The 26,638-nt window shown below is 34.9% G+C and overlaps 3 protein-coding genes across 3 annotated transcripts in view; 1 reads left to right on the forward strand and 2 right to left on the reverse strand.

Annotated features, from left to right (window-relative positions):
• Window positions 1-26,638, forward strand: part of LOC105671730 (neural cell adhesion molecule 1-like) — a 205,150-nt gene that overhangs the window by 29,048 nt on the left and 149,464 nt on the right. The window lies entirely within an intron of this gene.
• On the reverse strand, window positions 16,055-18,212 carry LOC105671729 (uncharacterized). The gene is made up of 4 exons (XM_012366142.2): window positions 17,655-18,212; window positions 17,133-17,585; window positions 16,766-17,035; window positions 16,055-16,428 (listed from the first exon to the last, which is right to left on the reverse strand). The coding sequence occupies exons 1-4, from the start codon at window positions 18,065-18,067 to the stop codon at window positions 16,272-16,274; spliced, it is 1,293 nt and encodes a 430-aa protein (XP_012221565.1). The 5' UTR covers window positions 18,068-18,212; the 3' UTR covers window positions 16,055-16,271.
• On the reverse strand, window positions 19,062-21,123 carry LOC105671728 (uncharacterized). The gene is made up of 4 exons (XM_012366141.2): window positions 20,572-21,123; window positions 20,059-20,505; window positions 19,688-19,957; window positions 19,062-19,323 (listed from the first exon to the last, which is right to left on the reverse strand). Exons 1-4 carry the CDS (start codon window positions 21,114-21,116, stop codon window positions 19,164-19,166), a joined length of 1,422 nt encoding a protein of 473 aa, XP_012221564.2. The 5' UTR covers window positions 21,117-21,123; the 3' UTR covers window positions 19,062-19,163.

Consider the following 26,638-nt stretch of genomic DNA (forward strand, 5'->3'; position numbering starts at 1 on the left):
CATTAAAGAACGAAATATAGGCAAAATAGACAGGACAAAAATGAAAATGTCGCAATTTTGTCTAGTAGTTGCAATCGACCTCAGGTTTCTCATCCCATTGCGCAAAAATGGTTCTGGGCGCATTTCTGTCCTTCGCTTAACTATTCTCTTTTACTTCTCTCTCTCTTTCTCAAAACGACGATAAGATCCAAGGTACGTCGGCCGACAAAGAGTAATGCGCCCTCCGGAGGCGGGTAATTACTAAAAGATGCCGTCCTTCTTTACTCCGCAAGGCTCGCGTTAGTCGTTACTGACGTTCTCTTATATTTTTCTCTTCTTCTTTCCTTTTTACTCATCCGCCAACTCGTTTCTTTTATTCCTTCCTCCCTTTTTCTCCTAATGCATCGCAACTGCTTCTGCAGCTGCACGGAAAACGGCACTCCGGAATATCGACGAGCATTTTTATGAAAATGTATATGAATGTCGTTAAAAAGGAAGTGAAGATCATATAAAATGCGTGACATAATAGCAGATAATTGAAATAAATATTATAATTCTTTTCATTTTTAAGATATAATAGTACTTTTTGCTCTGTCAACTTTTAGACTTTACAAAATTACGCGAAGCAATTAATATGATCATTAATTGCTACAAATTTTATCCAAAAAGCTTGTTAATTGTAATGATAATTGTGGTATCGCAGTAACATATATTAATATTATTTTAAATAAAAAATCAGATTTTTTTCTTATTAAAATATTGAAGTATTGAGCAATATTGTATAACGATAGCCACGCTACATATTATGTTACTTAAAGATCGTAATTTTTAAATGCGTTTGAATGAAACGCCGATATCAATACAAGGACATTGGAAGGAAAAAAATCTGGAATCGAATAAGAAATGTACGAGGCAGCCATTCGGTTATTGGAAACGCGACGGGAAATCTAACGTAGATTCCCGAGAAAATCTTAGACAAGGATCGAGAAGAATTGGTCGCAGAATTTCGGTACGAGACGGCGCTTGTCTGACAACTCATGTCGATGACTACTGAGATACTTCACTGTTCGCGACGTTTCATTTATTTTCGCTATGATGTGTTCGCTGCGACGATGTGTTTCCAGAATGTCATCATTTTCGAACTTTTTATGATTCGTTTTGACACAAATCCGATTTTTCAAGAAAGCAAAAATCCGAGTTTCTCTTTAACGTAAAAACAGACGGAAATTCTACAATCCGTGAATATTTTAGTATTTTTCTTTTGTTCCTCCGATTTATAATTATTACGTTAAAAATTTGTGACATTTGTCTGTTAAAATATTACTTAACATATCTGTAAATGTGGCTTGTATGTATTTATATAATTCAAACCGGAATTCGTATTTCAATATTGATTGACATCAACGAGATAAAAATGTTTTTTTAAAATCAAATTTCTTACAATTAGTCTTTTTTCGAAAATAAGCTGTGTTACAATTCTAGTGGAATATATATAATTAAATGATGTTAAACAATCGATACCTATTATTAATAAACGCTATTGTTGGTTTGTATAATTAATTATTTAAAATGTCTAAACGACAATAGAAATGAGACCTGAATGAAATGTCGATATGCCAATCGAAAATTCCGCATTGTCGAAGATTAAATATAGATCTTGCATTAATATGCATTCTATGATTAAATATAATTTGAAATATGATAATTATTTTATATAATTGATACATATTGAAACTTTATACGTAGGAAACTAAGCTACCACGCAATCAAACCGCAAATAATAAGATAAAATAAGATAATTCAAATAATTGAACGACGATCTTAAATAAATGATTTTAATACTGTGCTTTTATAAAAAAAAACTGATACAAATATAGTTGTGTAATTTATGAATTTTTGAATAGTTTCTATTAAACTTATCAAAACAAGCATAGAATAGAAACATGTTACGATAATTTAATATTTTAACATTAATATAATTACTCTTTGATACCTTGTTGTAATTAATATAGCTCATTTATAGCTAATTTATAATTTATCAGATTAATCAACTGTAATAGGAGTACGCTTTAAGAATAGCTCAAATATCATTGCTATTGTATTTCTAATTAATATTTGTTTTAATAGTGCAATCTAGTAGAGATTGAATTGGGTCAATATATGAATAATGAAATAATAGCAAACGGATGTCGATATGTATTATATTTTAACGAATATCTCTTATAATCTTGCAAATAATTTAAATACTTGATGAATATTACACATATACTATGACAAAATGGGTAATTTTATGATTATATTTGTCATTTCGTTTTATTTTTACAATTTGTTTTAAGAACCAAGATAAATTTCAAAATAGAATTGATTTGTATCGTGCATTATTCAGATATCAGGTCTCTTATTATAACGTATGTCGCCATAAAGTCATTTATCATTTAAAATTTGTCAGAAAGCTTTCAACTTACAATGCTGAATATCTGACAGATTAACATTCCAAACATAGCTTTTTGCAAGAAATTTAACAGCGTTATATTTTTAATTACTGTTTAGCGTTTTTTAACATAAATTATAATTTCAAACGATAACTGTCAGATATGTATTTATACAAACTATATAACAAAAGAAATATGATAAATAAGCTTCAACAGATGTGAATACCAATAACTTTACATAAATGTCAGTTTGTCGCCACTCTCTGCTAACAAGCCATCATTGTTTTACGTCATGTTGCGTTCGCGAAGGGACGCTGGTCGAGACACTCGATACAGGAAATCGTAATTTGGTCGGAGCTCAAATAATCAGCGCAGAACATAAGGTCGAGGATTCTGGAAATTTCTATCGGGGATGATGACTCTTCTCTCGGGAAATAACCGGAGAAAATCGGGAAAGAGCGCGTGGGTTGCAGGAGGGGAATAGAAAAGAACGGCATTGAATCGAGAAGGAGAAACAAGGCACGGTCCCTCGGCGAAGGGGAAGTCTTCGGGATCAGAGCGCGCTTTCTCCCGTATCGATTATGGAAATCGTGCTTGTTCCTGCTTCTTCGAGTCGCGAAAAATACCTCGAGTACACGTCGACTCGACGGACCATGAAGTCGAGCCAATTCGACAGTCAGTTGAATATAGACGACGAGGCTTGACGAGGGTAAGCTGAATTCGACGTGAAATGGCCTCTCGCTGTCATTCCTGTTCGTAACGAGAAATTTGAGATGAAAGAGAACGAAGACAGTGGAGCAATTTTCGAGATACTTATCGAGTTTAACCTTGATAACCTTGTGATACGTACACTGTGAAATTGCTATTCTCTTTGTTCTATTTATTATATTCTTTTATTTTAAAATAAGGTCTTTTAAAATACAATATGTGCAAAGTACGATAAATTTATTATAAAAATATACTTAATATTCATTTCTCGATCATTCGAGATTATCGCAAAAAAAAGAACCGACATGATTATATATATAATGCACATTGTTGAACGTTGTCTCGTATCGAAATTCGGTAAAGATAATATATATACAGTTTATTTGCGGCGGAATAAATGAAGAAATATAAATAAATTGCTTTTGTTTTAAGTTAAATTGCATTCGTTAAATTATTGATAAATAAATTTCATGATAAACTGATAAATACTGATTTTTACTAATAAATAAATTTAATTAAAACGTAGAATATTCCAATAAAAGCTGAAAGCGTTGAAATATTTTTACAATAATAATATCAATATCAATTTCACAAATGGCAGCGTTGTTCATGAGAACGTAACAAAATAATCGAACAGAAAATTAGGAAATACAGCTGTAACTGTGATCGATTCAATCTGTATGAGAAATTGATTAAACTATGTATTTACTATGCAAGCATCGTAGCGCTGATAGCCTCTGACGCCGCATTAGGCTCTTTAGATGCACAACACAATCTCTTGAGACTGTTTAGGTCGTATTCTCTTCGATAACGCAAACATAGTTATTACTACAGAATCTTCGCGTCAGTGGTATTTGTACACGGTTCTGCTATGTGTTGTTCGGCGCTTTGACCCTTTCTATTGCAATTCTAGGTCACGCTTGCACTGTGTAATAACGACCGTAAGTATGAATTGTACTTTGCGACGTAACGTCACATATATATGTGACAATTTGTATTATCACTGTGTTCAGCTGTTAGAGTTCCGATGAAAATCAAGTATTTATTGTTGAATTTTTATGCAAATAGTTTTATAAATTTCCAAGAAAATTAATTAATTAATTACAAAAGGACAAATACAGATATTTTGCTAAGAAGACGCAAGAAAGATGGGAATTTTTAATATGCTTTTAAAACACTGTTAAAACACTTACATGTTGCATACAAATTTTTAAAAGTATCCTGATAAAAATTAAAAATGCAATTAATTTAATAATATTGTCATCTGGAAATTAGACTAATATAAATTCACAAGAAAAGGAAATAATAAGGAGAGCTCATGCTCACACGCGCTAACGCGAATTTCCATTGCAATTTAGCTGGAATTTTAACTTGCAACACGTTCGCATACGCGCGATATTGCGCAATCTTGCATCAGCTATTGTTGCCCGCAACCCGCAACTTCAACCCGCTATCCTTTCCGCATCCCTCCACAAGTTTAATTCGCTCAGCTATCGAGATATTTCGTGGCACCGCCTTAGATCTTCGACAGACTCAAAGTATCGAGCGCCTTAATATAGCCGTGGCCGTAATATTCGAGAAGGTTTACGGAGTTGGGGGAGGTCGGCCCAGGAATTCGCGGAATCTCGGATCGCGTGCATAATATATTATGACCGAAGAGATATTACCGGCCGGCGAGGAGAGATCTACCGCTGCAGTTTAATCCAAGTGCATCTCGTAGAGAGAAAGCGCGCGCTCCTTGTGGATTGCAAAACGGAGCAGGGAGGGAGGGTCGTATATACGCCCGCATCTCATATTACATGTTTACCTGAGTCAACAGTAACAACGGCGTGCAACGCAAGGGAGAGAAATTGTTTAACCAAATTAAGACTAGTTACCGCGTGTATACATCGTTACCGCGATCCTCTTTCCGGAAACAAAACCGCGAGTTTTTCGCCGAGTTTTATACCATTGTGTTTTACCGCGTCGGTCTCTCCGGTTTCCGGTTTAGCCAAAATAACAATTACACTGGTCAGTTTTAAAACAATGTAAATGTAACAATATAATTTTCGAAAATTGCAAATACTGATGAAATCTAATATAACGCTGATTATTCCATTTAAAAGTAATATTCGTTGTTTTACGTCCTTAAATTTTGACGCGTAATTCGATAAATGGAATTTTATTTTGATAAAAGCTACAGATATCGAAACAGATCTGATTTGAAACAAATCTATATAATGAAACAATAGGAACAATAGGCAATAGGATATGGAAACTATAGGAACAATGGCGGCTATTTTATTGTGCAAGTTACTATACACTTTCAACGGAATGATATATTTTTACAAGTTGTTCTTTCGCTTCGTGCTTCGTTACTATCGAGAATTCAGTTACTATTTCTACTCTTCCATAGACAATCGTTGCAAAATTATCTCATTAGCGACAAAGGAGTCCGAAAACTCGTCATCAAACTGATTTTTCACACTAAGGTCGTGCGCGAATTTTATTAATGAACCGCGATGTTAGTTTTTCCATCCATTAATTCTCCGTCCAATTTATTTTAATGACCGTCGGAGAGGGGCGACGTGCGCCCGAGGAAGGATATTTTTTGCAGGCGTACCTTTACCCTCTCCCCGTCAAAGGGTACGATTGCGCCGGTTAGCGGAAGAAAAACTAGGCTTCAACTTTGAACTGGAGCAACTCAAGCGGTCGATCCACTATGTCGATCCCGGCGCCGATACAAAGGACGGTGTAACCATTGTACCAGGCGCGGACGGTGGAAAAAGCTGGCGGAGAGCCCAGAAACGCGGGCGGCGGTCGGTCGGTCGGTCGGTCGGTCGGTCCGTCGGTCCCGGCAGTCGAGCAGTTCTCTCTCGGCGGAACTTTGGAAAATAAGAAGAACAATCGCACGACGGGGGTAAGGGAGAAAAAGAGAGGGAGGAAGAAGGAGCGAGAGGGTAAGCCCGACGGCGGGTCTGTAACTAATGGCGACGCGGCCGCGACCCACGAGGCAAAAGTGCCGGCGCTCGTTGCGCGGCTATATACGGGACGCCGCAAATTCCGCCCGCTGCCCATAAAGCCGTAGAAATGGGAGCCCGGCCAAAACAATCGCGGCGCGTATCCCGCGGGACACTGCGCCATTTCCGTATCCGGCGCACGCTTTCTTTCTCCCTTTCTCATTCCTCTTCTTCCTCGGTTTCTTCGCCGACAGAGACAAGCCGCACGCCTTTCTTACGTTTTCAATCCTTTTTTCGCGGATTTTTCCGCAGTTTTTTTCCTATTTTTTTCTTTCCCTTTTTATGGTGCCGCAGTGAAAGCGCGAACTGTTCGAAAAATCGAAGCAACTTGAATCGCATGGTCGGTATGTGTATAATATATGTGTGCGTTACAAAATTATGTGCATATTAAAATAATAAATAATAATTTTATTTACTAATTTATTGAATGTTAGCACAATTTCGATATCTCAATTCTTACTGTTTCTGTATTGCAAAGCGCAATAGCGTTTGAAACAAAGTATTCTTAACGCATCAATTGGTGATGTTTGTTTTTTATATTTTTACCAATTATTATATATTAGTAGAATAAAATTAAATTAATTTCACGTGAAAAGAAATATCGCAAAAAGAAGCAATTGATATTTTGCCGTCTTCTTTACTTACAATTAGTTGTTACTAAATTAAACCTTAATTTTCTTAACAAGCCACTTTTTTTTTAAATTTTTTTAGTCTACGTCCGCTCTTTGATTTTTATTATTTATTGTCTTTCTAATTCTTTCAATACACGCTCAATTAATCTGGATTATCGGACTTGCTATGTTGTGCGACCGATAGCTGTGCACGGATTCACCGGCGCTTCTCGCAGAATCGCTTTTTATTCTCTCTTCTACGTATACGAGAAAATCCGTCGATTGCTGCGCAAGTTCATTGGCTGTGAATATTTATCTTATTGTTTATTTTTTTACACGTCGTTTAATCTGCTAACACTGACGCTCCTTAAAAGCGTATCTATCGATTTTGCTGCCAGACTTTTCTTAATATATGATTAATTATGTATACTGATATACACTATGATATTTTTGTTACTTTAATATGATAACATTAGTAATATTAAGAGACACGATTATATCTCGGACGAATTTTAGAAAAAACGTTATAGAAACGTTATAGAAAAAAATAATTTTAAGTAAAATTGTTTTCTCTATAGAAAAAGTTCTTCTGCAAAAAAGTATTTTAATACATATTTTATCTTATTACTTAAAAATTATTAAATGCAACAAATTTTGTGTTTTTTCATTAAATTTATAAAACCGCAAACCTTCCATGCATTATTAAACGAAAGTCAAATGCAAGCCCACAAGCAAGCTATGGGCGTGCGGTGTACTTTTCATTAAATATACATTCATAATTATAATCAGAATTATAATATTTTTTCTTTTTTATTAGTTCCTGATTCTAATTTTTATTAACTCTTAATGCATTGTATGCATCAAATAAATATATACAAAGTAAAGTATTAAACTTCATAAACTGATTGTTGACTTCGTTTAAACTCAATTGTGTGAGACTTTTGCAGGACTCAACTTTCGTTGATTAAGCCAGAAATTAAGTCACCGTGGCACTTAACCCGTTAAAATAAGTACATCCCGAGTGAGATATGACGGATTCGCTTTGCGTGTAATAATAACGTGTCGCGAAATAATGCAGCTTTGTTGAACGCGACCCCCATTATCTCGGAAGTTACCGGCTCAAGTTTCACCAGCGACCTGTTTCCCGCGTTTGCACTGAAACACACCCACTTCTTTTTCCACTTTCCGCTCTTCGGCGCATAATTCACTCGCTCCTCGCGTTCCTTGTAAATTCATGAGGATCAACGTCCTACTTCGGGCGCGCGCCAGGAAGTGGATTTAATTATTGATCTGCAAGCCGGGTTTTTGCGAGTAAACTGATAGTGCGAGTTTTTTTTCCGTGCTCGTGCACGTCGCTGTTCTCCGGCGTACCTTTTTGTTCCACCGTTCGCCAATGAATCGGCCGCGACAAGATCGCGATTGAAGCACGATAATTGGCTCGCGAAGATAGATAGTGCGGCGTGAGATTGCATGACGGTGAAAAAAACTCGTTCCGAGAGAGGCCGATGTGAGAGCCTGTCAAGCCGCGTAAAGGTCCTGCTTTGGCCAACTTCGTCGGGGTGCTGACACATTGACGGCCGTGCTTTATTCAATTTTACTACTAGTTAGCGCCGACAACATTCAGCAACGACCGAATATTTTTCGTGAAAATGTCGTGCAAAAATGCTGCCGACAATGACGTTTTACTTTGCTATTTAAACGCCTTTATTGTGCATCGTAAACCGCGCGTGACAAAAATCTATTTTCTACATAAATATTGCTTGAAAATGTCTTAAATATCTCCAAAATCTCTTTTGTAATTTAGTCAAAAAATAATAATTAGATTTTATGAGTATCGTATGCTACTCAATAATGATTCATGACAAAAGCAGAAATTTAATCATTTTTTATTTACAAAATTTTGTTACATATATTTAATTCTAAATGTTTCCTACAGTGGTCAAATAATTTGTTATGCCGAATTGTCTTCCGATAAATCAATATTTAGTATTACACACAGAGTCCATAACAGGCTACTATAAAATGTCATTAAACGTGTATCTTTTTTATCGTACTTCTAGCAGTTTTTGTCGCCCAAATTAAAAACGATTGCCTACGTAAAAAAAACGATATATTACGATTGCCGGCTGGTGAAATCCACATTTCTCGTATACATTGCACGTTTGAATCCCTCACTTAGAGTAGAGAACAATTTCCTCGGCATTTATCCTCGTCCTGTACTAATCAAATAAGTAAACTTCAAGCTGAAAATAAATACTGACAAAAAATCAAAATGCTTTTATTCAAAATTAACGCGATTGCAATATTCAGTTAATATTATTTTTGTATATTTTTTAACGCAGATTCCATATTTTTGTTACATTTTTCACATATCGGCAAATATTGTATTAAAACATAGCGTTCACAGTGCAATTGTCGTTGGAACAATGTTAGATAGCAAAATCTTATTTTTTATTTAACGTTTTGATTTATTGAGTTATTTAATGCAGATTTATTATAGATTAGAATAATTTTGTATAATTTTTAAATGAGGTTTGAATGCAAGGAATGCTATCGTACGGTGACATTGTTTTACGTAGGAAACGAGGTCGTCAATTCAGGAAACGATATTCAATGTTTTGTCGTCTAGATCGTGAATTGATTTCAGAAATTGGACGTATCGCCGCAGGATACTGCGCTATTTACGATCCGTTCTTTTCTACTTTTTCTTCTGCGCTTGCTTCGCCAACTGAGACAAGTCGTACCGCCGCACGTCTTACGTTTTCAATCCTTTTTTCGCGGGTTTCTCTACAGTTATTTTGCGTTTCTTCTTTTCCTTCCTTCAATGCTGCAGAAAAAGCGTAGACTATTCGAAAAATTGAAGTGACTTGAATCACACCGTTCACATCGATTGGAATACTTCGCTTAATTATTTATTAGATATCAAATATTTTATGTAGTGAAAAAAGTAAATTGCTTAGAAATCAAAGTATTGTTATTTCATCAAGAATAGATCTTCTGGATATAAACAGCTCTGGCTGGCGGTAGTTGGTCGTAATACTTGCAAATATTTGCACGGAAAATCGTAAAGGAAAACAATTGTAAGATTATAAAATATTTCATCACCTTCTTTATTCAGTTGTCGTCTTTCGATTAAATTTGAATTCTCTTGGTTCTTTAAATAAATCTCGTATGTTGCGTTATCGATCGTGCAGTGATTTGTCGGTAGTTCGCGCAAAAGCATCGTTTACTCTGCTTTTCCTTAAGGAAAATTCCGTTGATTACTATACGTGGTTACATTGATTGTATATATATATGTTATCATTAATTTATTCCTTTGTGCGTCATTATTTAATCTGCTAATGACGTATCTATCGATAATGCTCCCAGACTTTCCTTCATGTAATGTTATGTATTTTACTATGGTTTTGTTTGATGTGTTAATAAGTTTAGCATCATCAAGTATATATAAATATCACTGAAATTGAATATTTTTTAGCAAAATCCTATTTTTAATATTTTTAATAACCCATCACTAGTTTTAACATTTTTAAATTAAAATAAAATTATTTAAATTAGATTAAAATAAATAAAATTATTTAATGTATAATAGATTTGTTATAGGCAGGACAATTTTATAGTTAGTTTTGACATGAAGCTTGAATGCAACAATGCTATGACATTGTTTTACGTTACGTTAAAAAACGAGGTCACGAATCGAGGAAACGATATTCAATGTTTTGTCGCCTGAATCGTAAATCGATTTCGGAAATTGGACGTATCGCCGCGGGACAATCCGCCGGCTATATAAATTTCTCGCGCGGAATCCACCGTGGAGTCCTTTCACCTTTATATCCACATAGTTTTACGCACTCCACGTTATAGCTTCCATCGTTCGTTTGCTCTGCATATATCACGTTACACGGATCCCGCGCTACAAGAGAGGAAAGCCACCCCATTGGAATGCAGCGCCCGTTGAACTTTGGATGTCGGCCAAGCTGGTTATCTGGTGAGGGCTGGTAGGCACGCAGAAAGGGCGCGCGAGCGATCGTTGACGGGCAATGCGGGATGGGAGATCTCGATAGGGAAGACGACAGCGGACTAGGGTCAAAACTAGAATAGGGTTGGCACTTCACTTTAGATGAACGAATAGCGCCAGTGACACTTTTAACAAGAAAAAATCAGGTGTAGCGGCTGGTATGAGAAAAGGGTGTGTAACTTAAAGAGCGAGCAGTTTGAATAGGTAGAAATTAAATTCGCGTACTTTGCGTATATTTAACAAATAAGCAGCGAGGCAATCGCTTTTGCACCGAAGAAACTAATACTATAAGTTCAATGTTTCTATTGAGCTTCAGAAATTAAATAATCGGTTATTGTCTATCTAAAATAATTATTAGGTTAATTTTATAGTGATAGTTGGATTATTTATGTTGACTTGTGTCTACTTGGTAAAGTAGAGATCGACGAATATAAATGACATTAATTAAAACTATTTTATTTGAGACTTTTTACATGCAATATCGCTTAAATAATATTGTTTTATTATTTAACAATGTTTTAAATTGAATCAGAAAGAAAGGAAAATATTTTTCTAAAGTTGGTTGTATTTATAATGCAAATTTTCTTCGAACTATAATATCGGTATCATCGTCTTCTCGAGATGCACAGTCTTACCGAGCCATCTACCTATACTTCCTCCCCCTCAAGCTGTGTTCCGCGCCGAGCGTAACGATGGCATGGCAAACTCTTCGTGGCACAGTTAAGGGTAGGTGCAACCCTGTTCCACCAACTCCTTCGTAAGCCTCCGGTCTACGTACCCCGAGGCACCCGATAACGAGGTAGTGAGAGTAAACCGTTGAAATTGGTCAACACGGGGTTAAATTCGACGTCCTGTTCGATAAATCCACGTTCGCTGATTAAATTGTGCGAGGCGGAGAATCGCGTCTGGCCTCTTCGAAGATCGCAATCGAGCGAAGTTGGCGAATGGATCGGTGGATACATGTGCAACACACATACGGTGCGCTCGTTAGCGGCGATGTGTGTTTGCAAACGCGAGTATGGAAGATAGATAGGTGTAATTGCCTACAAATAGATGAATGTGTTGTTTATCGTTGAAAAAAATTGTAATCACAAATCACAATAATCGCGCTATAAGTCATATGAATATTCTCGTTGAAACAGACGTCGATAAAAGTGGAAATTTTTAATGTATACAAAAATTTTAATATAAAATAATTTTTTTTTATTCCAAAGGAATAAAAAGAGCAGAATTCCATAGGAATATGTTTTTATTGGCTCAAAATAAAAAAAAGTTACTTTAAATAGAGCACACAAATTTTTAAAGCTATCGAATATGTTTCGTTAGAACAAATTCGTTGTAAGTAAAAATTCCTAACTTTTGTGAAAAAAAGATTATAAATTTATTGAGATACGAATTCGAATTTTTCCATCAAATTGATGGATTCCATTTTAAATATTGAACTTTACATTTGATTCATTTCTATTTTATTTACGATATACAATATTTTTAAAAATTCTGGTCTATATTTATTTTTTTTAACCTATTGTTAGATTTTTGTCTCCTACTTTTTTTTTATGCTTTTATTAAATATTTTAGATAAAGTATAATAGTTATAGAAAATATAATATTGCATAGAATAACTATTATAGATATCAGACAATCTGGAATTCTTTTTAAAAAAGATTTTTTGATAAGCTAATTGGCGCAAAGTTTCCTTGATTCTATTAAGCAAAAATAAATAAAAGCAAATATTACATTGTCTTTCGAAAAAGATATCAAATTTGTGATAATTTATAGGTAGATTCGTGTCTTCAAAAACTTGTGAATATTCTTTTAATACGATTTCTTTCAAAATAGGAATCTTTTTTTAGCATAATTAATTAATTTAAATTAACATTTTGTTAAAGTTTAGCTCTGTTATTTATTTATTTTCCTGAGACTTTTAGTTGATGTAAAACTTTTTTTCACTTGCTTTTAACTCGAGAACTATCGATGTTTCGAAAAAATTGATTCTAAATTGATCAGAAAATCTATTACTAAAATCCATAAATTTTGGAACGTTCTTATATATGAATGAGAAAGCTTTACCAAAAAGATTTCTCTGTTTCTTCCGCTTTGTTAAAGTCACATTCCGGAACAGTGCGCCGACGTGCAAGCTCGAGAATGAAAGTAAAGTTATCCTTGCCATTCGCACAGCCCTTTCATCAGGACGCACCAGTGTTTATCACGCGCTCAGTAACCGCTTTTGGTTCCCCGCAACGCGTCTGCAACACGGCGACTTACCTGGCACGCCTGGTAAATCGTACCCGCTAAACTTCATGAATTTAGTGAGAAACTTGGCTACCGTAACCGAGCGCGCCCAGCCGACGATTCCTGCTCTTTTGAACCGACCTTCGTCGTACTTAACCCCCGCGGGTTGCAGCCGCGCATCCGTTCCAAAAGACGGAACTTCAGCGGGAAACCGTGGCCGCACTTCACGTCTCGTCGTGGCGGCGGCGGCCAAACTGCGAGATAAAACCCGCGAGAATTGAGACAAAGTTTTAGCTCCTAGTCGAGAAAGTAACGATATTGATGCTTTTATTATGCGTAAAAAGGATTAAATGTCGTGGTTGAGTTAACAACAAGTTAACCTATATTTATTATTGCGAAAATTAACAAACTAAATACTTCTAAATATTTCTACTGCAATTTCTTTGACAGATGCGAATCTCATTATGCGGGAACGTACAGCAATTTCTCGGAGCAGCGAAAACGTTTTCATAATAAGCTGAGAAACCTGCAGTCTGATTTCTGCTCATACGTATGATTACAAGGGGCTGCGAGTTCGGTTAACAATCCGAGGAGAAAGTTATGTACACGGTGAGATTGTTGGTACTAATGGTAGAGGAACTTTGATATGAATTTCCTTAATGATTTGAGTTTGACACAGCGGCGCGGAAACTTAAACATATCTGCATCGAGGACTGAGTCGACGTCTCTTGCCTTTGTAACTATCAAGTTTCTCTTGCTCTCGTTATACCCGTGTGCCTTTGTGCAATAGTAATTTATCATGCGACTTCTCAATGAATAATAATTTTCTTTCATGAGTTACCGAATAATGATTCCAGAAAGATAGATATCTAAAAAAGAATTAAGAGGAAATTAAAAATGAAAAAAATTATGTTTACATAAATTAATAATTGCAAAACTATATTAAATAATCTAATTGCTACAAACAGATTCGTGCTTTTAAATATAATTCCGAAAATCTTTAATATTGGAATTTTATATATCATTTACAATCAGTTAAAAATTTGTCATTAATATATTGAGATAAATTTATATACGTAGTTTCTCAAAATGTCATTTACAGCATTTTATGAGTAAATCACTCGATTGGTAACGCGAGATAAAAAGCTATTTTTTATTAACGTTATTTTTTGTTATATTAAATAATAATATTTGTTGAATTCAAAGATGGACTTTCTACTATAAAAATTGTAATATTACTGCCCTCGCAATTGTACGAGTGCTCCATATACGTTCGCAACAATGAGATTTCCCTGTATAAAGCGTGACTCGTCGGATCGTGGACGAATGTGTTTCATGCTGACGTCATGTTTTTCATGGCAGCTACACAAGTGCGCTCGAGGGGGAACGATCATTAATTATACTTGTATGAAATTCTATTTCGATCCTGTTGAACCTATGATAAAGAAGTGCGTTTACCTCATATCTCATGTACGTGAATATATTTCACGTGTAATAAGAGTAGATACTGTTTGAAATAGTGACGTGAAAACATGACTGCGTAATATCTGCATAATTATCGTTGAGGTGCGAAAATACGTTTACAATGAACTTTTACCGCTTTTTCTCACTGTTTATCAGAAAATTTGTAGAGAAAAATTAGCTTATTTTTTCGACGTAACATGTACGATTGTAATATTGTTGTTTAGTAAAAAAAAAATAAATTAAATCTTTTTTTCACTGTTATTCGCGCTTATCGGGGTGCTTGATGATTGACCTGTTTTAGCATATTTTTAATTGAATAAACAATATACAGAATATTGAATGTCTAACAAATTTGTATTTCTTAATCATTATTATAACCTTTTTAGTCTTTATAAAATTATAATTACGTTTACGATTATCATATACGTTTTAAAAAGCTCTAAGTATACTTTCGTTTTTTCGAAACATTGTTTGTTATTTAAAAAGATGACTTCTACGATTAATTCTAACTCTATTGCTGAACCGATATTGAAAAGTGTCATCAGAAATTTTGCTTACAATCTTCTGCAAGTCAGTATTAAATGCGACAAAGTAAAATTTTTCTCTCCACTTTTTACAAATATTAAATTTTATTTAAAAAATGTTTTAACTGAAAAATATGCTATTAAAAAATTGATAATAATAATTTATTCCCATTTTTTATTTCCATTCATTCATGAAAATGTCAAAAAACACGGCTGTCGTTATTTTAATAAAATACTTATTTGTGTTTAAAATATTTAAATAAATGTTTTACATATATTTATATAAAATAATATTTTCACAGAGTTGTTTTATATATTTTTGCTTTAAATTTTGTGGACTTTTAATTTTTTAATAAGTTTATTCGGTTCAACAGGTTTCTCAATAATGTTTGAGGCTTTAGCTATTGATACTTTAACTCACGATAAACAACCATAAGAAGCGTGCTCGATAGAGACTCATTCAAATTAGGCATGCCATTAGGCTGTAAACAGCGTCGTTAAATATCGATTATCGGCGTCTACCAGATAACGCGCAAATAATGAAGTTTGCGGTAAGATTGTCTAGTCTCCGGAGACGTATTACTCGGTAAATCGATTCTTCTTTATTTCGTCGACCGCGTCTCCTTTCTCTATTCAATACAATAGCTCGTGCAACCACTATTCCGTTGTAGACCCTGCATAACGTCCGTCTGCGTAGCGTCTCAAGAGACTCATTCGCACGGAAATTTCGAATCCACATTGTTCGCTCTTTGCATTATTTTCTCTTACCAACAATTTTCGCTGACATGTAAATGTATTGCAGTGTAAAATGTTTTTTTTTTTTTCCAAACACTTGTTAAGCTTTTTCAGCCTGGTCAGAAGCAAAATTAAACCGTTGAGAGCATTGTATAGTATCGACCCAGACATTGTTTGGCTATTACTGGCCATTATTGGGCATTAGTAGACATTGTACACAATTTTGATCGGCAATATATCTCTTGTTGTCTCATCCATGCTAACTATAGCAAGATAACAATGTGGCAATATTTTACAATTTTATTTTGAGTTTTGAACTAATTATGTGTAAAGTCGGATCAATAGTAACATATTTTTAGAATTGATTTTTACTACGTAATAATTATAAAAATATTACGCAGCTATTTTATAGTAAGATGTTACAAAAATATTATTTTTTGATACAGTTTCTTTGTTTTCCAACGTAAGAAAAATATTGTAAAAATGTTATTTTTTATACATATACATTCATGCCTTGGGTTTCAATGCAATTTGGTCCATCAATGCATACATATCTGTTATTCTATTTATTAAAATGTGATGGAAAAATCTGGTACTTGTTTCTTCGATCGTTCGTAAAATTCTGCGTGCCTTTCCGGACTTTCTTCTTTGTATAAAGATTTTTGTAATACTCCATTAAGAAATGATCTCACGATCTTTAACATCATAGCATAACGAAGAAGAAATCTGAAAAATAATATCCAAATACATATTTACGTGGTTTTATAGACATTCTTTATAGGAATAAATTAAGATCATTTATCAGTCAAAGCAAGATATGCTGCATAACAAGCTTTAATTAATACAATTTGTCACATGACAGAGTTAATTTTATGAGATAGTTAAAAATAAAGTACAAGCATTTGATTTTTTCGAAACAATTTCTAACTGTTTTATAAACATAACACATTATGCATCGTATTTTACTTTTACTGGAAAGCGATACTAATTGTTCTATTATTAAGCTATAGATTTTCGATAATTAGTTGATAATGAAATTGTTATTCTAATATTTATTACTTACTTCCAACAGTAATAAACAATCCACTCCGAATAACAAAGGGACGCGTATAGATGTGACATATTTATGCCAAGTGGCTCTGTAGCAAGTAACACCACAATTTTGTAAGGTAACACACGCACGTTATAATTATAATTAAATGTTTCGACAATGCATCTCGTTACGTGTTCCCATTCCGGTGTGATTTCCTTGAAATTAGGTAGCACCCAATATTGATAAATATCTCGTATGCGCTGCTTTATTTCACCAAGACTGCCACGGCAAAAATTATGTCTGGCAAAATGAGTCGTCATTAATGATGTAATCTCGTAGAATAACAGATTATATATATTCAGTTTGCATAATATCCAAAACATGCGGTAATACGTACTCATCTGCTATCCCAAGATAATATCCGTAGCATCTCCACATATGACAGAAAGCCTCTAAATCCTCGTCAGTCGCATTATGCACTCCAAATTCTTTCGGATAAAGTACAATTAAGCCAATAAAGGAACACTGTCCCATTATCAGTTCAAAATCATTTAAATCGTTTAAATGTTTCTGTTCAAGCAATTCGGTAAAAAATTTATAAGGACGTTGTCCGACTTTTTCGAATGGACACGCCGCGGCGAAGTCTTTCAGAAGCGATTCGCGATCCGGACACCATGGATTTGCAAATATACACGCAGCGTCAATTTTATCCTTGCTAATCTGAGACAATTTTGCTCGTATCATCTTGTGCAATTTACGCGTGAATTGCATATCCTTGTGGGCGGGCGTGTCTTCGACCCAAGGCTCTCCGGTGTACCAATTCGTCATTCGACGCACAGTCGATTGATACCTTTGAAGTTAACGCAATTAGAAATTTTTTTTTTTGTAAAAAACAAACAAGAATATCATAAAAATATACCTCTTGTATGATAAATAAGGCGTATGAGATTGGCCACCTAAAATAATTGGATTCAAACCATTCTCGAAAGAATACGCATGTAAGATCGAGAATAGAATACTTGTTACTATTGCATATGTATAATCATGCACAAATTTTTGTCCTCTGCGATACTTATCCACATCCAACCATTCGGGTATCTCTGGCCATCGACTATAGTCTCCTCGACAAAACATAGCCGGAACAAATCCCAACAAGGACTTTGGCACATTCGGAAAAAATTTAGAAAGATTATTGTTAATCCAATTATATTGTTCACTCACTGTCCACATATCGAAGTCGTTTGGGAATAAGCTTTGGTCACAGTTATTTTTTAATAATGTTACGTATTCATATTGGTTTGAATTATCCTGTTTATTTGTTTGAGCTTCCATATTGTTATTCAAATTGCATTTAAAATTGTTGTCACCGTTTTTTAACGTAATGTCGTTTGAAATCACACTGGAATAACGTATCACGCAAGACACGACATTAACAGCACGAGAAATCACATAGAACTGAGCGACTGTACAAGACGGTGTTGTAGATAAAGTCTTATTATGTAATAGACTGGAGTAATAAGGTGCAGTTAAGGCCGCACGTTGTTGATGCGTGATTTTTATTAACTCACTCTGCGCTGAGTCTGTTTTTTCGTGGCTCACGTTGGAGCATTTATTATTTGAGCTCAGAACGTATATATTATAATAAATTTATTTAATTTATTTTAATTTAATTAAAATTTATTGAAATAAAGAATGATGTATTATGTTATCAAAATAGTTTAGAACAAAAGAAATAAGCTGTGAAATGTTTTATGACAATGTATTTATTTATATAAAATATTAGAAACGGCCTGAATAGAAAGTTCAGCGTGGACGATTGGTGCTATACGGGGCACGGAACGTGTTAAAGCTTAAATAAAAGATTTGAATAATTTGTTGATTAAATTGCCCAATGCTTTTTTAATTTAAAATAAAGTATTTTAATATATTATAAACATGCGTATTATATTACAAATAAAAGTATACTATAAATATTTTATATGTACATATGTGTATATTCGCGCGTAATATGTTTTAACTTTTATATATATACTTATCGATTACGCACAATTTTTATCAATTTTCTCGAACTAAATAATTCATATATTTATTTCGATTCTGCTCAAGAAAATAGGCTTCGTGAATCATTTTATAATCCATAGAGTAGCGGTAAATAAAAATACACCACTGTAAGCAATACATGTAAGGTGACTTAGAATTCTGCACACATAAATTGGAAATTGAGCAAATTACAATCAGCAATTAAACGACAATTGAGTAATACGAAAGTTTTCCACCGGGCGAAGTACATTGTACGTCGGAATTGTTTCTCAACGTAAGAAAAATATTTAAAAAACATTTTTTTTTATTTTTTTATTTTTATACATATACATACATGTTTCAACGCAACTTAGTTCATCAATGCAACACACTTCTGTTATTTTATTTATTAATATGTGATGGAAAAATCTGGTACTTGTTGCTTGGACCGTTCGTGAAGTTCTGCTAGCTTTTCCGGACTTTCTTTACTGTTCATAGATGATTTTAGTAGTACACTAAGAAAAAATGATCTCACGCTGTTCAATGCCAAAACATAACGAAGAAAAAATCTGAAAAATAATATCCACAAATACATATTTATGTGACTTTATAGAGATTTTTTATATATATAAGAATAAATTAACATCATTTATCAGTCAAAGCAAGATATGCGACATAACAAGCTTTAATTAAGCTTACAATTTGTCACATGAGAGACTTAATTTCATGAGAGAGTTAAAAATAAAGTACAAGTATAATTTTTTCGAAACATTTCCTAACTGTTTTATAAATATAACACATTATGCATCATATAATCATTATGCATCGTATTTTACTTTTACTGGAAAGCGATACTAGTTGTTCTATTATTAAGCTATAGATTTTTGATAATTAGTTGTTAATGAAATTGTTATTCTAATATTTATTACTTACCTCCAACAGTAATAAGCAATCCACTCCGAATAACAAAGAGACGCGTATAGGTGTGGCATATTTACGCCAAGTGACTCTGTAGCAAGTAACATCGCAGTCTTGTAAGGTAACACACGCACGTTATAATTATAATTAAATGTTTCGATAATGCATCTCGTTACGTGTTCCCATTCCGGTGTGATTTCCTTGAAATTAGGTAGCACCCAATATTGATAAAAATCTCGTAAGCGCTGCTTTATTTCATCAAGACTGCCACGGCAAAAATTACACCTGGCAAAAAGCGTCGTCATTAATGCTATAATCTTGTTGAATGTCATATTACATATATTCAGTTTGCATGAAATCCAACAAGACAAGTGTTTGCGGCGTACTCATCTGATATCCCAAGAAAATATCCGTAGCATCTCCACAAATGACAGAAAGCCTCTAAGTCCTCGTCGGTCGCATTATGCGCTCCAAATTCTCTCGGATAAAGTACAATTAAGCCTATAAAAGAACACTGTGTCATCGCCAGTTCAAAGTCGTTTAAGTATTTCTGCTCATATGACAATTCAGCGAAAAGTTTATAAGGACGTTGTCCGACTTTTTCGAATGGACACGCCGCGGCCAAGTCTTTCAAAAGCAATTCGCGATCCGGGCACCATGGATTTGCGAATGTACAGGCAGCGTCAATTTTATCCTTGCTGATTTGGGACAATTTTTCTCGTATTATCTTGTGCATTTTACGCGTGAATTGCATATCTTTGTAGGCGGGCGTCTCTTCGACCCAAGGTTGTCCGAAGTACCAACTCATTATTCGACGCCCAGTCGATTGTAACCTTTGAAGTTAAAAAACGCAATTTTTTTCACAAAAAGAAACAATACTATCATAAAAATGTACCTACCTCTTGTATGATAAATAGGGTGTATGAGATTGACCACCTAGGATAATTGGCTTCAGACCATTCTCGAAAGTATACGCATGTAAGAGGGAGATTACAGTAGTTATCATTATTGTGAATATATAATTTTGCACAAATTTTTGTCCTCTGCGATACTTATCCACATCCAACCATTCGGGCGTCTCTGGCCATCGACTATAGTCTATTTGATAAAACAAAGCAGGAACGAATTCCAGCAAGGATTTTGGCACATTCGGAAAAAATTTAGAGAGATTATTGTTTATCCAATTATATTGTTCACTCATTGTCCACATATCGAAATCGTTTGGGAATAAGCTTCGATCAAAGTTATTTTTCAATAATGTTACGTATTCATATTGATTTAAATTATCCTGTTTATTTGTTTGAGCTTCCATGTTATTCAAATTGTATTTAAAATTTGTATCACTGTTTTTTAACGCAATGCCGTTTTCAAAATAGAATAACTTATCACGCGAGATAGGATATATTAACAGCACGAAGATTCGCACAGAACTGAGTGATTGCATCAGATGTTTGTGACGACAGTCATTATAGAATGAAGTAATATGATCAAGGTGCAAAAAATACTGATGCACGTTATCACGCGTAATCTTCTTTAAAGCTTAAATAAAAGATTTAATTTGTTGTTTAAATTGCTTAATGCTTTTTTAATTTAAAATAAATAATTTTAATATATTATAAACGTGCGTATTATATTGCAAAGAAAAGTATAAATATTTTATAAGTATATGTGTTTATACACGCGTATCTTTTAACTTATATATACGTATATAAATACTGCTTATCTTACGTTTTATCAAGTTAGACAATTAATTGATATGTAATCGAGAGAGTTCGACTCGATCAAAGTTCGAGAAACTGTTATTTTTAGATATGACAGACTTGTTATTATGTATAAAATGCTAAATCATGCTATGATGATAAATGCAAAAATCAATTAAAAGCTTTGAGATGATTGAAATGAAGAATAATATTTCTTGAGTGTTAAGATATTAATAGAAAACATTACATAAAAAAGCATTTATAGAAACGACTAGAAATGCATTAGTGTACACATTAATATATACAATTTTTATGAATATTAGAAAATAAAAAGCATGATGTATACACTCTATTTTATATATGCATTTTGAAATATCTAGCTTTTAAAAAAATTGAGATTTTAAAAATAACATAAAGGGAGTTACATTTTTACGACAAATTTTTATTACTAGAACATATAGAGCAAAAGCTTGAAATATCGTTAAAAAAATTTATATGATTACAAAGCATATATGCATGTTTCACAGACATAATATTTCTCACATAACAATTCTGCTGTAGAATTAGTCGGGCTTTTACCTTAGAATTGAAATTCTTTGCTTGTTTTTCCGCAGACAGGTTGGCAGGTTCTGTAAGAGAGAATGAAAACAGTAACGCAGCATAAGATTACATATGTAAAGACATTCTAGCGCGCGCTCGGGAGGGTAAGAAAGAGAGATAAACACAGGAAATGGAACTCTCTTGTCTGCGAGCGTAGGAAAAAGCTATCCGACACACTTTCCTAAAGATTCCGCTTCAAAAGTGACTGCTACGCCGCGGGGATCCTACGGGATAAAGTAAATGCACAACGGGCGTTACAGGCATATCTGTCGCGTCATGTGTTACGTAAAATTTTACAAAGTTGACTCAGCGCAAATGCAAACACATTTCTGAATTGTCTGAAGGACCCACTCGGTGATGCCAGGAATTACGCACCAAGTTTTACTTTGTATATCATTGTGATAAATGTAAAATCGTGTTACATTTGATAATTAACTTTTCGTGCAATAGATGATGTTACTTGGATACATTGTTTTAATTTATATTTGCATATCACACGCGCGCGTTTGTTAATAATAATATTTTATTTAATTAAGTAAGAATAATTAAATTGCATCTGCGAAAATATCTTTCTACATTAAAAATGTAGTTTATGTAAAAATGAAACTTGAATTTTTCATTTACAAACGTAGAATTTACAGACACGTTCATTATTTGTTAATTATTTCTGAAACATTAAGTTAATCTAAAATACATTTTCGCCACAAGGTTACTTCTACTTCTGCAATCTAAGCTCATTTCATGGTATTACCTTAATGAAAAGCTTCGTGCTTTTAATAAAAAAAACATATCTACTTTCCGCTTTTACGAGAAAACGTATTTTCGCAAGAGGAATTTCTGCTAGTTGCGGCAATGTAAGCCTATCGTCGTAACATACTCTTGTGATCGGTTGGTGTTTCGCTGACGGAAGCGTCGGGGTCTTCGAGTCGTTTGAACCCTTTTACACGACGCTTCTACGACGGGACTAAACTCATTATCAGATGCTCGTTGGTTCGGAAACTGGGGCATCCTCGCCTAGCCTCCATCGACCCGACGGGCGAATTTTATCGGATTATGGCCTTAATCGCTGTGATAGGAACGACATAAATGTATCCATAAACTTCTGCATTTCGCTGGACAATGAAAGTTGGCAAATTGCGCCTTTTAGGAAGAAGCACGACTTCCGCGTTATTAAAAAGATGCAGAGTCAGAGATGCCATTGACTTGGATTTATCGTTGAATAAGCTCGCTATGTTTACACAGAATGCATGTACATTAAACAAAGAGATTTAAATACGAATTGATAATTTCTTTGATTTGTAATTTATGTGCTTTATAATTTATGACATTTATTCAAAACTTTAAGCAAAGTATTTTTAAGTTTTTTTTTTTTTTTACATAAATATGTAATAGATGGCGAATTCAGTTCATTTTAAAGAACATTTTATTTTTGTGCTATAACATTTTTACTTTTATACTTGGCATTGAAATTTGATCTAAAATTCTGTCATACGTAGCAGTTTAACGCGATGAAGTAAAATTATATAAGTTCTCGCGAAAATCCCTTTCCCTAGTTTTACCGCGGAAGATTTCGCACCGTTTCCACGAGGAAACGGGATTCCCGACCAAAGAAGAAAGGTGCGCACATCTTTTGTCTCATTGCCGGCGGCAGGAGTCTCGGCGGAGAAGAAAATCTCGGCGGCGCCTGCTTAATTCTTTAATGTGGAATATTTCTGCACTTAATTAAAAAAAAGAGAGGGAAAGGAAAGAAAAGAACGTACTGGACGCCGCGGCCGTAAGGACGTCGAGTTCCCTTAAGTGCTGCTTGTTATAAAACGCGTCTTTTATCTTGGCGCCCTCCCCTCCAGTTCCGCGCACCCCTATCTCGCACCACCCTCTTCTTTTCAGTCGCGTCTCTTCTTGCCTCGAGCACCCGGTGGCCACACCCGGCCCCGTTCTCCCCGTGCTCTCGCGACTTGAACTCGTCAAAGCTAATGTACAGGCGTAATTCCTCCTCTCAACCGGCACGAAAACTCTTTGACGGCGCGGACAAGCCCTTTGCGCCCGACATTCTTTTTGTCATCATATTAACAGACATAAAATGATTGCGTTGTTAGAGTAGAGTGACAGACAGAAAGAAAGAGGGGGGGAACCGCGGAATTGAAGAAGCGAAAGAGTGCATTTTAAAACGGGCTAAATTGGAGAATGAAAGGGTTTGAGAAACAAAAAATATTGGAGGTTTAATAGATGAATTAGAGAAGATGGAAGAGTACGACAAATGAGAGACAGCGAAGAACAGTCGTGTGTAGCAAAGAAAAGAGAGAAAAACTAAGTAGCAAAAAATTTACACAAAAAAGCAATAAAGAGATGGAAGAAAAAATATTAATTATAAACAAAAAACTAAATCTATAAATTAGACGAAATTTGTAATCATAAATTGAGCAATTACTTGCGCACAATCTGATAAAATTTAAACTCTGCTACGTTATTCTTTAGATACTTATTGCAATAGCTTTCGATTTAAATAAAATTGGAGGAAAATATCGGAAACAATGTAAATACATTTTCTCACGCAACGAAATCTCAAGACTTAACGCGCAACAATTTTGATCAATATTTTCGAACTAAGTGATTCATGCGTTTATTTCGTTCGGGCTCAAGAAAATAGGCTTCGTAAATCATTGTAATCCATGGAGTAGCGGTAAATAGAAATACACCGCTGCAAGCGATATATGTGAGGTGAGACTTAGAATTTCGCACGCGCCGTGAAAATTGAGCAAAATACGACCGGCAGTTAAACGACAATTGAGTAATACGAAAGTTTTCCACCGGACGAAGTATACTGTACATCCGCGATACGGTAGCGGAAGTGAAATGATGGACAGAGCGGAAATGCGCCCGGCCAAAAGCGAGGGATGAGTCGGAGGGGCATGCGAGAGAGAAAAGTAGAGAAACGCCTGCCTTTCTCCCCCCCCCCCCCTCCTATCCTTCCCGAGCTTAAACCGACGAGCAGAATTTGTTTATGCAAATTTTAATTGCGGCCCAAGGCGTAACTCCTAATTCCGTTGAAATTAATACAAATTGCATTCTGCCGGTGACTGCTCCTCCGGCCGGCTCCTACTTTCGCGTGCAGGCCGCATTACTACGGCTCCCTATCACCGCCATGAGACTTTTATGAAGAGAGTTTTTCTCCTTTGCTGCCTGCAGCGACGGTTACGTCGCCGTTCGGCGCGGAATTACGCCGATAGGCGTAATGACATCAAGCCTGGGCATCTCTATAAGTATGGCGATACTAAAAGTTACGTATTCATACAACAGATAACCGGCGTAACGTCGCTGTAGGCAATGACGGCTGAGGCATTAAGATATTTTATGTTTATATTAAAAGCTTTCTTCGGAAATATTAGTATCAGTATTTTGATATATTTTTATTTCCAAATCATTCGCTTCTTTTACGAATTTTTTTGTTTCACTACGTTTGTAAGGGAAAATTTTTTTTTCTGAGAACTTATTTAGTTATCGCGCTCGTTTGTTTTAATACGTCACTGCTATCTTAGAAGCAGTGATAACGGAGAGACGTCAGGTTTTTTACGAATTACAGTGAGTAAAGCATGAGTGATGCGCGGAGCCGAACGTAAATGATTGATTGCGACCTGGTTCAGATCGGGACTACTCTCGATGAACGTGTTGAGAATTCATATTCGGCGTTCAAGCGTGCAGTCATCGCTGCACTCGTGTTTAAATGGCGCGTGCTCCCATTTTTTTTTTGCAGCGTACAAATCGAGTTTTATTAAAAGCGATTGGCGCCATTAAATCTATGTGTGCACTGGCACCGACTAATATTTCGCTGAATCCAAACTGAATCACCCGAAATACGTTAGTAGCGCGAAATATTTATTCCTTAAAAGTATGTAGATACCAGTATTATTGGATATAAGATTTTAGATCACTCCCTTTTTAAGATGTGCGAAGTTAAAATATTTAACGCGAAAGCTTTTCGGTTTTTAAGCGTTACAGACGTTTCTATGTCAGCGCGATGTAAAATACGCGTCCGAGTCGGTAAAACACTGTGAAAACGAGTGAGCGCGAAAAATTAGCACTCGTACACACAAGGGTTTTCGGGATGCTAATTCGCGCGGCCGTTGCGGCCCACGACGAGCAGCGCTGTGAAAGAGCGAAATAAATGGACGTAATGGCGAGGGCCGGCGGGAGGACGTGTATTAAGTTACCTTCGTGAACTAGAAACGAATTAAAGAACGCAGGTCGACGGTCTTGCGCACAGACGTAAAAAAAAGAGAAACACCGTATAAGTTACAGTGAAGATGAATGCAGTGCAAAGCACACAATTCTCAGCAATGAGATGCAATACTTGCAAGATCAAATTTGATACAAATGCTCCAGGGATATTATCGTCGCTCTTGTAAAATTTTTTAGAAAAACTTAGATCAGAAAATAATTGCTGTGTGATAGTATTGGGATTATAAAAATAATCCCAATACTAAAAATGAATAATAATTTATTTCCCGCGCGGAATAACATTTACACTCCCATTCGATGATGCAGAAATTATTTGTGTTATTATCACGAGTGTGAGCAAATGGTTTTGGTTCATCACTCTTTGAAATTTTGCACTGTAAATTTAATATCATACGCGTGTCTGATGATGCATGCTAAAATATACGTTCCA

Source organism: Linepithema humile, chromosome 2 (genome assembly GCF_040581485.1).
Source record: "Linepithema humile isolate Giens D197 chromosome 2, Lhum_UNIL_v1.0, whole genome shotgun sequence".
Classification (NCBI taxonomy): Eukaryota; Metazoa; Arthropoda; class Insecta; order Hymenoptera; family Formicidae; genus Linepithema; species Linepithema humile.